Raw genomic sequence first — 15,053 nt, forward strand, 5'->3', positions numbered from 1 at the left:
AATTTAACTCAATCAACAACTACAAGATTTGGAACGTGTTGCTCATTAAGCCAGTGTGGTTCTCTCTGTATAACTTTTTTTTTTTTTTTTCTTTGTGCATAAATTACTTAATTAGGACCTTTTAGAACAAACTGTATCTCCTTTTTAACTTTCTTTGGGTAATTTTTCATTCTTAACTCTTTTAAAAATTTGAGCCATTAAAAAACAATACAAATTAAAAAAAAAAAAAATTGTTGACAAAAATTTTAAAAATTGAGGCAACGTTTGACAACAAAACAAAACAAAACAGTCCTCAGGCCCATTTAGAGCAGGTGCGGCTGGCTAAACCGGACCTAAGGCCAAATGAAAAATGTGTGAGAAAACCCGGTTCAAATTGCAAAACCCTCGATTTCATTTCTTCAGTTCAGTTCGATCGGACGACGTAAGAGAAAAAGAGTGTTTTGTTTCAGTCATTCCTCCACCAAGGAGCTCGGAAACCAATTCATCCACTACTTGCTTCTTGCTTCTTTGACCCCAATCCCCAAGGTTTGTTTATTTGTGTGTGTTTTTGTAAAATCATTCGTATTCTTTAGTTTAGAAATCTTGAGAATTTTAATTCGTAATAGGGGAGAGAATTTTTAAAAATCTCAATTTCAATGTCTTTGTGTAGGAAATCGCAAACCTTGTAAACTGTTGATGGTATGTTTTATTATGTCATAGGTTGTTGGAGGGAGCAAACAGTCTCTCACTCCATGTCGGCTCTTGTAGCGTTATGCAGAGCTCCTCGATCTGCTTCTTCTTCTTCTTTATTCAACAGCATTATTCGTCCAGCATTTCGCTCTTTCTCCACAGGTAGGTTTCTTACTTCCTCACTTTTCTCATTGTCTGTGTGTATCATCACGAAAGAAACTGGATGGTACAACTTACTTCTCGACTCAGATTATGAACAAGTGTGTGTGTGAGAAACCGCAGTTGCTTGTCTCTGTTAGAACTAGTTAGAAGATGACCGAATGAGTGAGCTTGTATCAGATCAGCTCTTCTTCCTAGTTATTCTTGCACCATTTAGACTACTCTGAAACTATGCTTAAGATACTCACTCTTGTGTTGGAAGAATTTACCATCATTACAACATGAAGAAAAGTTGATAACTAGGGCTTAAGCTTTTGATTTATCAGAGAAGCTTGAGAATTGCATTGCATTGAGTTCTAACAGAAAGAAGCAACACGCAATACTCAGGTGTTGGCTGCCTCAGAATTGCATTTAAAATGGTGAATCCTGTACATTTATTTACTTTATGGGACTTGGGGGATTTCTCTAGTCTATATTATATGGTTTTCTTCTGTGAAGATTAATCTCTGTTGAGTATATACATCCTGAAAGTTACTTAATGACATGATACATGGAGATCCATAGTTTCAGTCTAGCTTTGTGTCAAATTCATGTCTTTGATTTGGGTGTGCTTTATTTTATGACTGGCACTTTTAAGGCCTCTATATCTATCCGTTTCTATTATACAGGTTTTGCTGAGGCGCAGAACAAATCATTGGTGGCGCAAATGAAAGAAGAGATGCTCCACATGGACATCAACTCAATGGTAGGAAGTTCCATGCCACTAGGTATGATGCGTATCGGAACAATCATCTACAACATCGAGATAAACCCAGGGCAAGGCGCCAAGATGGTCCGAGCTGCAGGAACCAACGCCAAGATCCTAAAGGAGCATGCTTCAGGGAAATGCTTGCTGAAGCTTCCATCAGGAAACACCAAGTGGATCAACGCCAGTTGCCGTGCTACGATTGGCACAGTGTCGGACCCGTCTCACGGAATTAAGAAGCTGAGAAAAGCAGGACATAGTAGGTGGTTGGGTATAAGGCCCACAGTTAGAGGAATAGCCAAGAATCCGTGTGATCATCCACATGGTGGAGGTGAAGGAAAAAGCAAAAGTAGTGGAAGCCGAGGTGGGACATCGGTTACTCCGTGGGGGAAACCGTGCAAAGGCGGTTACAAATCCGCTAGTGTCAAGAAGAAGAAGAAGCGTTTGGCTGCTGCAGCTGCCAAAATGTGATATGGGTGAAGAACAAGTTACGATCTCTCTCTCTTCTTCAGATGCTTCTCTCTCAGGGTTTTGTGAACGTCGTTATTGAATCTTTTAGGCTTTGATCAATTAAGAATAAATATGGTCTGCAGTTATTGTTGTGATTTAGAAACTTCTAGTAGAAAACACAAAACGTAAAATAGGAAATAAATCAATAATTATGACATAAAATGGAAAATAATAACAAGACCTAAGTTTGACCCGATCATTACAATATCTATATATAAATGCTTTCTAGTCTCTCTATTTCTCTCGAACTGCTCTCTCTATCTATTTGTCTCGGTAAGAAACATTATGCCGTCGTTAAGCACAAACGCGTCTGAGTCCACGATGAAGAAAGGAACAAAACGAAAAATCGAAATCAAGAAACGAGAAACCAAACAGCAAAGAGCCGTGGCTTGCTCTAAACGTCGTCAAACTGTGTTTTCGAAAGCCGCCGATCTCTGTCATCTCTCCGGAGCCAACATGGCCGTCTTCGTAACCTCTCCGTCAGAGATCTCCGACGTTGTTTACTCCTTCTCCGGCTACTCTCCTGCCCAAGAGATCGCTGATTGTTACCTAAACCTCAAGCCACCTCCTAAGATTGAAGTTAAACACCAATCGACGAAGCTAGGGTTTGGTGGGAAGACCCTGATCTATACAATTCTTGTGATGATCTCTCTGAGTTAAACATCCTCGAGGATCGTATAGAGAGAGTGAAGAAGCATGTGATGGCTTGCCTTGAGAAGAAAGAAAAGTCGCAATCTGTTGTTTCTAACACCGAACAAAACCCTATCACTGACGAGGATTGTGATCGAGGTTTTGATCTAAACTCTAGCCCTTCTACATAGGATCTTCTTAAATTCTTTTCTCGTATCGTATCCCCTTGTTTTGTAATATTGAGTTTTTTTTTTTTTTTTAACACCTCATTCATTCATTGATTCAGAATCTTGTAAAAGAGTTGATACATTAGAGATACACCAACACTAAGTAAATCAAAATACACATCCACAAATACATAACCAATCAATAAAAAGAACGATAGAGAAGTGAATTTCCACGACGCTTTGGAAACCGAAGCTTTACTCTCCAACAGATAAATAAATCTGTTTCTTTCCCTCTCTAGAATCAATCCCAAAGTTATGAGATCGTCGTTCTTGACTATCTTCTCACGGAAAAAACTCCACAGTCGTCTAATATTAGTGATGATACTCAATATCTTCTCTTGCATTAATTCTTCGATTCTCCATAAGTTTGTTATGCCTGGATCCCAAATTCGCCGATCAATATGCCATAAATCTCTTTCAACTTTATACTCAATCCCTTTCAGTAAATGGAGAAATCTTTCACGGAGATAACAAGCTCGTTGTATGTTGAATCAAGTAACCAAAACATTCTAACGAACCAAGAATGAATTGCCTCCCTAAAGAGAGGAAGATGTTAGAAACGATTGCGTTTCCACTTTCTAAAAGAAAAATCCCAAATCGAGATTGCATAGACTATTTGCTCAAGAGAACTCGAAGTTACACCTTCTGCTTCACGGTTTGGCATCGTTTTTGCATGGAACTGATAATCCATTGTGAACATGAACACAAACACTGCCACCATGCAAAAGAAGGAGATAGATCGGAAACAAATCCGATATAAGTGTTCCCATGGCAATTATTGAAAACAGAAAAAGAAAACAAACTTAAAAGTAAGGAGAACCACCGGCAAGTGTCGGCGGTCCGTAAAAAGCAATGAAGAAAACGGTTTTGTTAGATCCCTTTTGTGTCGCTGGAGAGAATTTCAGTTTTTTTTTTTTTTTTCTTAAATTTTATTGAGTTTCTTTTTTTTATGTACTTTAAATCCAAAAACATTTAACCCTTTATTATCTTTTAGTTATTACATAGAGAGACTCCTTGTTGGTGTTTAAAATACAAACGACTGTATTCTTGTTAATTTTTGCTTTTCAGAGGATTTGTGAGACTATTTTATTTGTGGATCTATTATTTATGAGCATCTCTCTTTCTAGAATCTAATGTAGATGAATGTTGACAGAAGAAGCTTCGTGATGGTTTAGTTCCCTCCGATCAGTAGAGTTTTATGAAAACAATGTTTAAAAAAGATTTATTAGTAGTTGGACGTGTATCTGTGTTAGTAATTTTGAAGAAATACGGTTAAGTTTCTAAAGCTTAGTGAAGTTTTTTCCTCCCGTCGGATTTTGAAGAATTTGAACAGAGTAATGTGCTCTGTTTTTTTTATCCCATAGATTGTGATTTGTAAACTTGAAGAAGGCTTTTTCTTGAAATATGGTTTCTTACTAGCTTAGTTTCTGTAGCTCCTAAAAGAAGAACTTTGTAAGTATGGTGACTTTGAGACGTTGAGTTGATTTTAAGGGTGTTTTAATTTCAGGGGATGGCTTAGGAGCTTGTGAAAATGCTACTACTGTTTGAGACGCCAGGTGGTTTTGCCCTCTTTAAAGTCTTGAAGGAAGGAAAGCTTTCTAATGTTGAGGTTATTATCTTCATCCTTGTGCTGTGTTCAATTCATTTATCTTAAGCTTAAAACTTTTGACAAGTTTGACAACACATCTGAAGCTCTTGAAGCTGTGGCTAAATTGCTTGAGGGAACTCCAAGCAAGGGTCTACGCAAGTTTTTGAAAACAAACTGTGATGGTGAAACCTTAGCTGTTGCTGATTCAAAGCTTGGGAATATTATCAAGGAGAAGCTGTGTATGTACTTTTGTTTCTGATATTCTCTTTCATTAATGAAGATGGGTTGTTTCTTACGGGTTCGCTTCACTTTCGTAGAAAAATAGACTGTGTTCACAACAATGCTGTTATGGAGCTTTTACGAGGTGTCAGAAGCCAGCTGACTGAACTTATATCTGGATTGGAGGATAATGATCTCAGATAGTTAGTGATGTTGGCTCCCCTACTCGGCCAATGATGTGAAGTGAAGACATTTTATTCGTTTGTCCAGCAGTTTAGCAGACAAGACTACAAGAGAATGTAAAGTAAAGAAGATCTCAACCGTGTAAGTAACTTAGCTTGTAGTACTAACGTACGATGATGAGCTTTGTAATCAATCATCCAAAGCATTAAATTTACGATCCATTGGAGAATATTAGAAGTGGTAAAAAAATATGCTTTGCAAGTGTGAAGTGACTCTTAAACGTTTTTGTGTTCTAATTAAACAAATTCATGTGAATTCGCCCATGGACGCGTGAATGATGATGTTGAAATTTCTCCTTCTTCATCTTTCATATCCTTCGTGAATTCTATAGCAGCGATTGATTTGAATCACAATTCTCCGGCAGATCGATTTCGGTTAATCAGTGATGAGAAGAAGGAATCACCGAACGAAAGCTGACGAAACCCTAAAGCAAAATCGTGCCATTAAATTTGTGAAAGCCGCAGTTTTGCACTTTGAAGTATAAATGCAAATCCCAACACAAATCTGAATGTTTCGTTACTTCGCAACTAAAATAATTGATCGATATGCTTTTGGATGTATACTCTTTAATGTTATTCATGTAGAACCGTGTTTGTATAATGTTGCTTTTAAAAAAATATTCCTTAATTAGCCCTTCTATTGGAACTTTGACATGTGAACATGTTAGGCAGGTGGTTTCACACCATTTGCTGTGATCTATTGCTGTAATGTCTACTGTAAAACATGGAAGGGTTCAGGTCCATTACAAGAGCCGATGCGGCTAGTTTTGGAGCATGTTTTTAAAAACACCTTAAACCGGACCGACACTGGAATGCCAAAATGTAAAATGTGTGGAGAAAAAGGTTAATTAAAATTAAGTTAACGAGAAAAGCAAGATCTTGTCTCTTTAGAAATGAATAATCCAATCATGGAAACACAAACAATATAATTAATGAGCAACGGAACAATACAACACAATGATTATTTTTTTTTAACACAGAGATACATACGTAGAACAAAAACTACTTATTAAATTAAGTTTATTTATTTTGTAAGAAAAAAAAAATGCAAGAATATTTTTTATAAAAATAAGAGACAAAACATACCTTAGAACATTGACATGTCTCAAATGATGTCTATTGCTCAAGCATGCTGCCTAGGGGCGTGCTGACTTTTGCATTATCTCACTTTTTACCCACCCATATTTCTGAGCTCTTCTATTTTTAAAATTTTATTTTATCAAAATGTGTTAATAATTACATCAAAATTTGGCCAAATTTGAAAAAGAATGTTCTTTCTTTGCCGACGCTATGGTTATATTTATGAAGTTTTTTTCTTTTGTTAACCTCAAGTTTGTGACGAATGTACCTATAAACTAACTTTTGTGTGTATGAGAGAGTTTGTAATATGCTAGCTAATAGTATAAGAAATACCAAAAACATTAGAGTTGAGAGACAATGGAGTAAATATTTGCAATGTCCCCCACGTCACGTTAAACATTAAAGGCATGAGTCCATGTCCCATATACATAACTCTAGAGAGACAAAAACAGTCTCGAAAATTTCACGTTTCTATTTCAAGTAGTATTTTTTTTTTAGTTTCTTTATTACGTTTCGTGTGTTTTGTTTGTAGAATAAACACACCGCACATGTATGAAGTATGTACCCGAAATCAACTTAAAGAAATAGAAAAAATGATGATCTTGGGCCATACCATGCCTCGGGTTATATGTTATGCTTTCAAGAGATGATTGGTAATTAATTTATTTTTACGAAAGTCAAACTTTATTTTTTCTTGGGTTTTATATGATTCTTGTATTTATTGTACCCACGTAACCCAAAGGAATGAGTTTGATTTGACCCTAGTGTTTAAAAACTTACGAATATATTTCTCAAACCGGAAAATACACTACTATCACTCACACACAAAATATATACCCAGAATTTACTATATTCACGTTGTATTATATCATAAAAAGTTAAGATAATGTTAGGAATAAAATGATGTTATATAATGAAGACACTAAATTGTAAAACTTAAAAAGGACACAGCATGCACAATTTTAATCATTAGAAGAGTCTATAATAATAATAATAATAATAAGACGAAGAAAAATCAAATAGATCCTAGTCATATCTTGTCTATTTCTCAAAACTCTTTATACAACTTATTTTTGTTACATGGCTACCAAAAAAAATCCTACAAAACTAATCTCTATTATTCGTGTTACCGTTGCAGCACATAGTATACCATTTTTTACTTACAAAAACAATATGAAATTAGGATATATTATAATCACACCATTATGGTTATATGTATATTTTGTATGTCTTTATGGGGTACAAGGAAGTGACTTAATTAAAGAAATTGACAAGAGGATTAATACTGACTTCTAAAAGAACAAATGGCAAACGCATGATCAGTTCGTTCGTTCGTCTCCACATATATATTTCCACTTGTATTCATTTTTGTTATTTCATTCTCTTGCATTTTATTCTTCTTCTTTTTGAGACGTTTTTGTCTACTTGTGCAATAATGTTTTTGGATTCACATAGATATGTTTGGACAATTTAAAACATTGACGTGCATGTTCGCATAGAATCAGCCATACAAAATGACTAGAACCGACTTATTTCTAGAAAATGCCATCTTGTCTAAATCAAACATCTGAAAATGCCATCTTGTCTAAATCAAACATCTCTACCTTTATCTTAAAATTTAAACCTAAAAAATATATTCTTTGTAGTCTCTTTAATAATTTTGTGACTTTTGTTTTTGTCTTATATATTGATTGATACCGTAAATTAAATCCCACACAATGAATGTGATAAAAAGATACTACAACAACAACAAAAAAACACACGCACAGTTCAGACTAGTTGCTTGGTAAATATGGCAACATAGTTATTGATTCTTCTTACAGAAGAGACTAATAACTTCGACTGTAATCATAATTTACCAAAACTTATATAAACTTGAGTTTGATATCTAAAATTCTGTCCTCGGCTTTACCAAATTCAAAAACACACAAAAAGAAAAAACAACCCTAAGGTGCTTTCTTGATCATACACTTTATCTTTTTTCTTTTCTTTCCCTAACTCTATTTTTTACAAAATAATTATTCGTTTTCTAACGAATCTTCTCATATGATTTTCCTAAATTACTTCATAATCCCAATGCTAATTACCTCTCTCGATTCTCACAATCAAATTCCGATTCTTTCTATCATTTTCCATATTTTTTATTTTTAACCGTAAACTTTGCCCAAATTTGAGGATATGATGTCAATAATCATGGAAATAATTGAGATAATAAACAATACTAATAAAAGTAATAAAACCAGTCATTTTAAAAACGAAATAAATTGAACAAAATTTGTGGGGCAAGTGAAAAGGGGAAGAAAAATTAAAAAAAAAAAAAAAAAAATGAAAACGTAAAGCTAAAGCAAACACTCTCGAAGCCTATAGCTAAGGCGTCACTACACTTTCTCACTCTTTCAAAAATCCTCTCATCTATCAAAATCAGAGATAAAGAAAAAGTTTTTAAAAAACAAACTCTAATTTAAGATCCGATCGTCATCTCCACTTCTCTGGATCTTCAATCACCAAAACAAATCCCAAATTTGGAAACTTTTTCTCTGCGTTGCTCTGTTTCTTGATTTCTTTTTTGGGAAACTGCTCTGTTTCTTGATTTTGGCTTTTGGCAATGAAAGAAAGAGGAAAGAGAACAGCAATGGAACAAAGAAACGAAGACGTTTCGTTATATTACAGCACTCCGTCGGAGTTCACTTGCCGGAAACATCCATCAGTTTCTTCCGGCGTCGGGATTTGTCCGTACTGTCTCAACGACAGATTAGTCAATCTCGTCTGCTCAGAATGCGGCGAGCAGCGACTCTCTTCTTGCTCTTGTTCCGATATCTCTCCCACTCGAACCTCTAACGCCGCCGTAGAATCCGTCCCCGAAGAAAACGTTGTCCGGATCTCTTCCCTCATCGATGAAGAGAGGGCGAAACAGAGGAAAGAGACGAAACAGAGGAAAACAGAGGAAGTGGTGGTTTTCAAGAGGAGTAGTAGCAGTTGCGTTGAGATTAATAAGAGAACGAAGAATCATAGATTCTCGAAGATCGGAAGGTTCTTTAGGAAGATTAATCTGAAAAAGGAGAGAGATTTTGAGAAGAACAGTAACAATGATTCATGGGGTTTGGATTATAACAATGATGTGAAGAAACTAGGAGTTTCGAGATCGAGATCGCTCTGTAGTTTCCGAGGTAAAGATTTGTACTGTATCGGATCGGAGGAAGACGGTTCTTCGTATTCCGGTGCGTTCTCCGCCGCGAGAAGCTCGAGTGTTAATGGCGGATTAGGTTTTTGCGAAACAGAGTACCCTCGGAAGAGCAATTTCGAAGGGAGGAAGAGTAACTTCAGCGAGACGACGGAGCATCGGAGGAGCAATTTCGAAGGAGGGAGGAAGAGTAATTTCAGCGAAACGACGACGGAGAATCGGAAAAGTAATTTCAGTGAATCGGAGCCGCCGCGAAGAAGTGGTTTCGAGGCGAGGAAGAGTAATTTTAGTGAAACAGAGTATCCTACTCGGAGGAGTAACTTTAGTGAAACAGAGTATAATCGGAGGGAGAATCATCCACCACGGAGGAGTAACTACGAAGCGGCGGCGAAGACGACGGAGCAGTATCGGAAATGTGATTCGACGGCGATGAATTTTACGAGGAGGGTAATGTCAATGAAAGAGAGTAGTTACTTCACCGGAGGAGAAGAGCCAGGGTTCATTGATCTTAAGTTTGATTCTTCTGGTGGAGGAGATGTAAACGACGGCGTATTGGTACATGGAGGAGGAGGATCTTGTCGGAAAGATGGAGGAGAGATGAGAAAGAGTCGAAAGAGTTTCAAAGGATGGAAATGGATATTTGGACATCATCATCATCATCATCAACAACATCAACTTCATCATCACACAGATTCATAATGAAGAGACAATTTTTATGGGATCTAATAATGAAACATGGAGCTGGTTTTGTGCGATCCGATGTCAATTTTAGTAAAAAAAAAAACAGCTTTAATTTAATCTTTTTCTTTTCATCTATTTATGTTTTGTCTTTTTTTTCTTCTTTTCTTTTTCGAATATATCCAACTCCAAGTTTTGCGATATTGGTTTAGCTTCGGGTTAGTTTTCTAGATTTATGGTTAGAGAAATGATTGTCGTAGTATACCATATTAGGAATTATGGACATCCAACCCAAAACCAATTGGCTATGAGTGGAGTAGTCCATGATCTTTATATATTACCCCAAGGAACATATCCCAACCGATGTGGGATTCTAATAGGCCTCCTCGAGATGTGGGTGAGAAACGGTCCAACGGGAAACAGCCCAAGCCCAACATCTCGGAAATACAACAAAACATGCCACTTATATGAGTCACATAGGTGGAAACCATTTCTTTGTGGGAAATTGCTTGTTGGGCCTAACCATGGGCTCTGATACCATATTAGGAATCATGGACATCCAACCCAAAACCAATTGGCTATGAGTGGAGTAGTGCATGATCCTTATATATTACCCCAAGAAACATATCCCAACCGATGTGGGATTCTAATAAGCTAATATAAACATAGTATGATTTCTTGGTTCGGATCGAATTTGAGATTTAGTCAAATAGTATATTTTTTGTAGTTTTGTTTCATAATTTTACTTTTGGTTTGCTTGTATCAGTTTTTTTGGTTATAAAAATATTGTACTGTATATGTACTAATGCTTGATTGAGTTGATTCAATATTTTGGAAATAAAACTTTTTTTTGAGGTTTGATTCGGTTTGATTTATGTTTGGTGTACTAATGCTTGATTGAGTTTCACCGTTAAATCTGAGGTTTATAATCAGTTCAGTGAGATTTTTGTAATGTCTTCACTTCACTCTTCACTTCCCGACGTTCCCGTTATAGCTCTCAAGTCGCTTGTTATAATCATGTTATCATGGCATGGATAGAACTTCTATGAAAAGAAGAATCATGTTATCATGGCATGGTGATCTTGAGCATATGTATCGAGGACAATGCACGCAATCACGACTCTAATCACACTACCTCTCTCAAAAGAACAAGTTCTTAATTCAGCTGTTAGAGAATGTTGTACTATAGTCTATATACGTATGTATTAAGAGAGGCTGTTTTTTTCATAGAACTCTGTCCTTCGTACAACAATCATATGGATCTTCTTAAGTTGCTCGTAAAAGCTCGGAGAGCATTTGTTTTGTTGGTGGCGTTTGTTTTGCAAGCCTTCTATTTTGTTCCTTAACGTGATCGTATTCTCTCACTTTCGATTATGTCCCTAAAATGTTATTGAGCCCAATTTCTATAAGCAAATATCCAATCACGTAAGCCCAAACAAAATATATAGCTTATTGTATTCCCAAACTTGAGAAAAATTTTAATAACTTTGGCCCGAAAGACCCCAAGGATCAAATGAGTCAAGTAAAAATCATAATCCAAATTTCTTCATAGCTAGTCAAGAAAACACATTCGCCGAGTCAACGAGTTACTTACAATCTTTTAACCATTTCCAAAATTTCATGAGGCAAGGCAAGCTTTTGTTTTGAAACGTTTTCTCATTTTCTTGATTACTTACCAAATTATATGTTTCTATTTCCATCTTCATAACAATTTTTGTTTGTTGTTACTTGTTGGTGTTATTGTTTTTTAATCTTCGCCATACTTATGCATGGTCTATTAAGAAAAAGGTCAATGCATATTTTTGCCAAACGTATCAATCTGTCATCGTATCTTCATGTACCGATTCACATAGCCTATGCTTTTTGATGTATAAGAAAAGATACTTAGCGTGTACACAATGGACAGCTTTTCACAAAGAGTTTTGAATTACGTCATATCTTTTAAGGGATTCACACTTATTCTATCAATTTATATGAAGTTTTTAACTACTTCAATTGCTAATTTCCAAAAAGATTTGTAATCACATGCTCATTTCAGCTTCGAGGACATGGATTCAACGATATATACACTAAATAAACTTTATTCTTTTGTTAAGACTTAAGATTAAGAAATGTTTTTAATAATATGATCAAAAACCATTTTCTTCGTCCATACCATACCAAAAAAGAATATCTTGATCGAATGGCTAATTTAATGTAGAGTGTTATTCAAGAAAAAATCAGCCACGATTATCGTAATCTCACAAATTCTGTTTACACATTATGTTATCTAAAAGTAATACTCCATATAACTTCATTTATTACATTTGCTTCCTTGCTTAACCTTTTTCCTCAATGCCTTCCTTATAGAAGCAAAGAACAAAGGAGTTCCTTCAGACCAAATATCCCAAAATATGTTAGGATTTAGTTTGTTCTTTAACGTCTTCTATCGTCTTTCTATCTCTTATTCGACTCTCTCCTTCAAGATTCCATGGAAGATCTCAACACATTTGCAGCTGACTGCGTCGTTGTATCATGTTGTTGCAACTGTCTAGTTCTCCAGATCGCGATCTTCATCTTCCTTGGACTCCCTCAAAAGCTAGTCAAGAACACGAGAAAATGTTACGCAAAATGGGGGATCAATCGAAAGATTAAAAGAATGGGGCTTTGTTGCGAATGTCGTCAAGAAAATACCGACGTTGATTCTGGATGGAGGAAAGAGTCTATGACGATGAGTATGGAGATGGAAGGTCTTAGGTGTATTGAAGAAGTTGAACAAGCGTTAGAGGAGTTTTCAAAGGATGGTGAGTTTTTGTTTGGAAGCTTCTGGGGACAAGAGAGGGTTCAAAATTCTTCGTCAATGCCAAATTGTGGTAATGACAACTTTGACATAAGATTTGTAAGTCGTTATGAGATCGTCGAAGAAAATTTGTACTCCTTGGATTATATATTCACAACTTCACCTAAATTATATCGAAATAATAATATCAACTAGGTTGGAATTTTCTTTTAATTTGCTTGTTCCAAATTTAAGAAATTCATACTACTATACCACTTAACGTTTTAACAAATGATATTGCTTTAAGAAAAATTCATATAATTGACAGGTTCTTGCTCTATTAATATCCACCTCATATAAAATTCAATATATATTGACATTTTAAAATGGTAACTTAATCTTCATATGGTCTTGAAAGATTTAATTTCCAAATCTTTAAAGCACAACAATCAAAATTTATTATACTTAAACCAATTACATAAATTTAGTTTAGTATGTTTAATAATGCGGATGGTGAATAATAAATGGTAACTAAAATGATAAAAACATAAACCTACTTCAACTATTTTTCATAGACGTTAGAAATATTTTAACAAAACGTTAAGTAGAAATTTGGAAAAAAATACCTCAAATTTTTGTTGATTTTTTTCAAAAAAAATACACTCTAAAAAATTCTTATATGGTAACTGAAATGATAAAAACATCAAAACTATGAAACTAATATCACAAAATAAAAATAATTATAAGACAAGAATATAGCTGTGTGATTGTGCTTCCTACCCAATTTCCAATTTAATGATTTCACCGTCAATCCCTCCATTAATTTGTCTCCACATATTAATATCTTATCCAATAATTGAAAATAGCATAAATCTAAAACTTTTAGATAATGCAATTAAATTTTCAATTTACTATTCAACTCTACATATAACAATAAATAGTTATTATTACTTTCAACTTCGTCTCCAAAAACGCGGTTTCTACTTTAAGTAACTATTCATCCCCAACATTTTCAAAATGAAACCCTAGAAAAAAAAAAAAACTCCAGATCCTTTCATCAATGGCGTCGACGAAACCAACCGATCAAATCAAACAACTCAAAGACATCTTCGCGCGTTTCGACATGGACAACGACGGGAGCTTAACACAGCTCGAGCTCGCGGCGCTTCTCCGTTCTCTAGGGATCAAACCACGCGGCGATCAGATCTCTCTCCTCTTAAACCAGATCGACCGCAACGGCAACGGATCCGTGGAGTTCGACGAGCTCGTGGTGGCGATACTGCCTGATTTGAACGAAGAGGTTCTCATCAACCAGGAGCAGCTGATGGAGGTTTTCCGGTCGTTTGATCGCGACGGTAACGGTTCGATCACGGCGGCGGAACTTGCCGGGTCAATGGCTAAAATGGGACATCCGTTGACTTACCGTGAGTTGACGGAGATGATGAGGGAAGCTGATTCTAATGGTGACGGTGTTATTAGTTTCAATGAGTTTTCTCATATTATGGCTAAATCTGCTTCTGATTTTCTTGGATTAACTGCTTCTTCCTAATTAGTCATTCTCTGTTTGTTTCTTCTTCTTCTTTTTTTTTTTTTTTTTATTATTTTTGTCTTCGTGCAACTTGTGCAATTAACAATGCGTTAATCTTCTATTAATTAATTTGTGATCCGTTGGTGGAGTGACGTAAAAGATTAATTTGGTAGAATGGTAGTACTAATTAAAAATGTCATGTCAAGATTGACTTTTGACAAAAAAATTTGAAAGTATAAGCCAATTCCAATATCTTTTCTTTAGTTAATGAGTTTACTTAATCTATACTATTATGTAGTATAATCAACGATTTGGCAAAGTTATAGTAATTTAGTTGCATTTAAATTAAATTTACAGTTTTTTGGACTTCGAATGGTATATACTGTTGAGTGCATTTGTTGGGTTTAAAAGATAAAAGCATATGAGTAATGGGTGCATTTGGATTAACATAGCCAGTTGTTGCAATGGTGTAGCATTGTAATGGTTGAAACAGTTAAATAATTGAAATCGTTGACGAACAAAAATTAAATAGGAATTTATCAAACCTCACAGGATCCTTCTTTTTATGTCTTTGTCTGAACTTTGAATTTCCAAAATTTGTTGTCTTATCTTTTTGGTGTGGTCTAAATACATTGGACTGGACAGTGGACGTATGAGATCTTTCTTTTATTATTCTCAAAAAGGGTCAGATTAATTAATAGATAATCAGAATAAACAAATTAATTATAGATTTACTATTGTAGTACTTAGCAAAATATAAACTACTAATTAAACATAACACTTTTGTACTTTGCTACTATCATCATCATATGAAATTTCTGTTTCTAATAACGATCAAT

The 15,053-nt window shown here is 35.2% G+C and overlaps 4 protein-coding genes and 2 pseudogenes across 5 annotated transcripts; all 6 read left to right on the forward strand.

Moving 5' to 3' along the window:
* The first annotated feature begins 304 nt into the window (after positions 1–304).
* LOC109133392 (large ribosomal subunit protein uL2my, C-terminal part-like) lies at positions 305–2,178 on the forward strand. Of its 2 annotated transcripts, none has more exons than XM_087453998.1 (3): positions 305–525; positions 700–831; positions 1,497–2,178. In XM_087453998.1, exons 2-3 carry the CDS (start codon positions 732–734, stop codon positions 2,042–2,044), a joined length of 648 nt encoding a protein of 215 aa, XP_087310124.1. In that variant the 5' UTR covers positions 305–525; positions 700–731; the 3' UTR covers positions 2,045–2,178. The 2 variants fall into 2 exon arrangements, with proteins under 2 accessions (XP_087310124.1, XP_087310123.1); XM_087453997.1 differs by having other exon boundaries at positions 392–525; positions 650–831.
* A 181-nt stretch (positions 2,179–2,359) lies between these two features.
* Positions 2,360–2,904, forward strand: LOC109133269 (agamous-like MADS-box protein AGL97; annotated as a pseudogene).
* A 1,567-nt stretch (positions 2,905–4,471) lies between these two features.
* Positions 4,472–4,951, forward strand: LOC147942160 (putative nucleolar protein 5-1 pseudogene; annotated as a pseudogene).
* Positions 4,952–8,300: 3,349 nt separating this feature from the next.
* On the forward strand, positions 8,301–10,131 carry LOC104790173 (uncharacterized). The gene has a single exon (XM_010515874.3). It carries the CDS (start codon positions 8,675–8,677, stop codon positions 9,947–9,949), a length of 1,275 nt encoding a protein of 424 aa, XP_010514176.1. The 5' UTR covers positions 8,301–8,674; the 3' UTR covers positions 9,950–10,131.
* A 2,267-nt stretch (positions 10,132–12,398) lies between these two features.
* Positions 12,399–14,373, forward strand: LOC104790174 (uncharacterized). The gene has a single exon (XM_087455912.1). It carries the CDS (start codon positions 12,399–12,401, stop codon positions 12,900–12,902), a length of 504 nt encoding a protein of 167 aa, XP_087312038.1. The 3' UTR covers positions 12,903–14,373.
* LOC104790175 (putative calcium-binding protein CML16) lies at positions 13,747–14,373 on the forward strand. The gene has a single exon (XM_010515876.3). The coding sequence runs from the start codon at positions 13,747–13,749 to the stop codon at positions 14,233–14,235; it is 489 nt and encodes a 162-aa protein (XP_010514178.1). The 3' UTR covers positions 14,236–14,373.
* Positions 14,374–15,053: the final 680 nt, after the last annotated feature.

This window comes from Camelina sativa, chromosome 6 (genome assembly GCF_030686135.1).
Source record: "Camelina sativa cultivar CO46 ecotype springtype chromosome 6, ASM3068613v1".
In the NCBI taxonomy this organism is placed as follows: domain Eukaryota; kingdom Viridiplantae; phylum Streptophyta; class Magnoliopsida; order Brassicales; family Brassicaceae; genus Camelina; species Camelina sativa.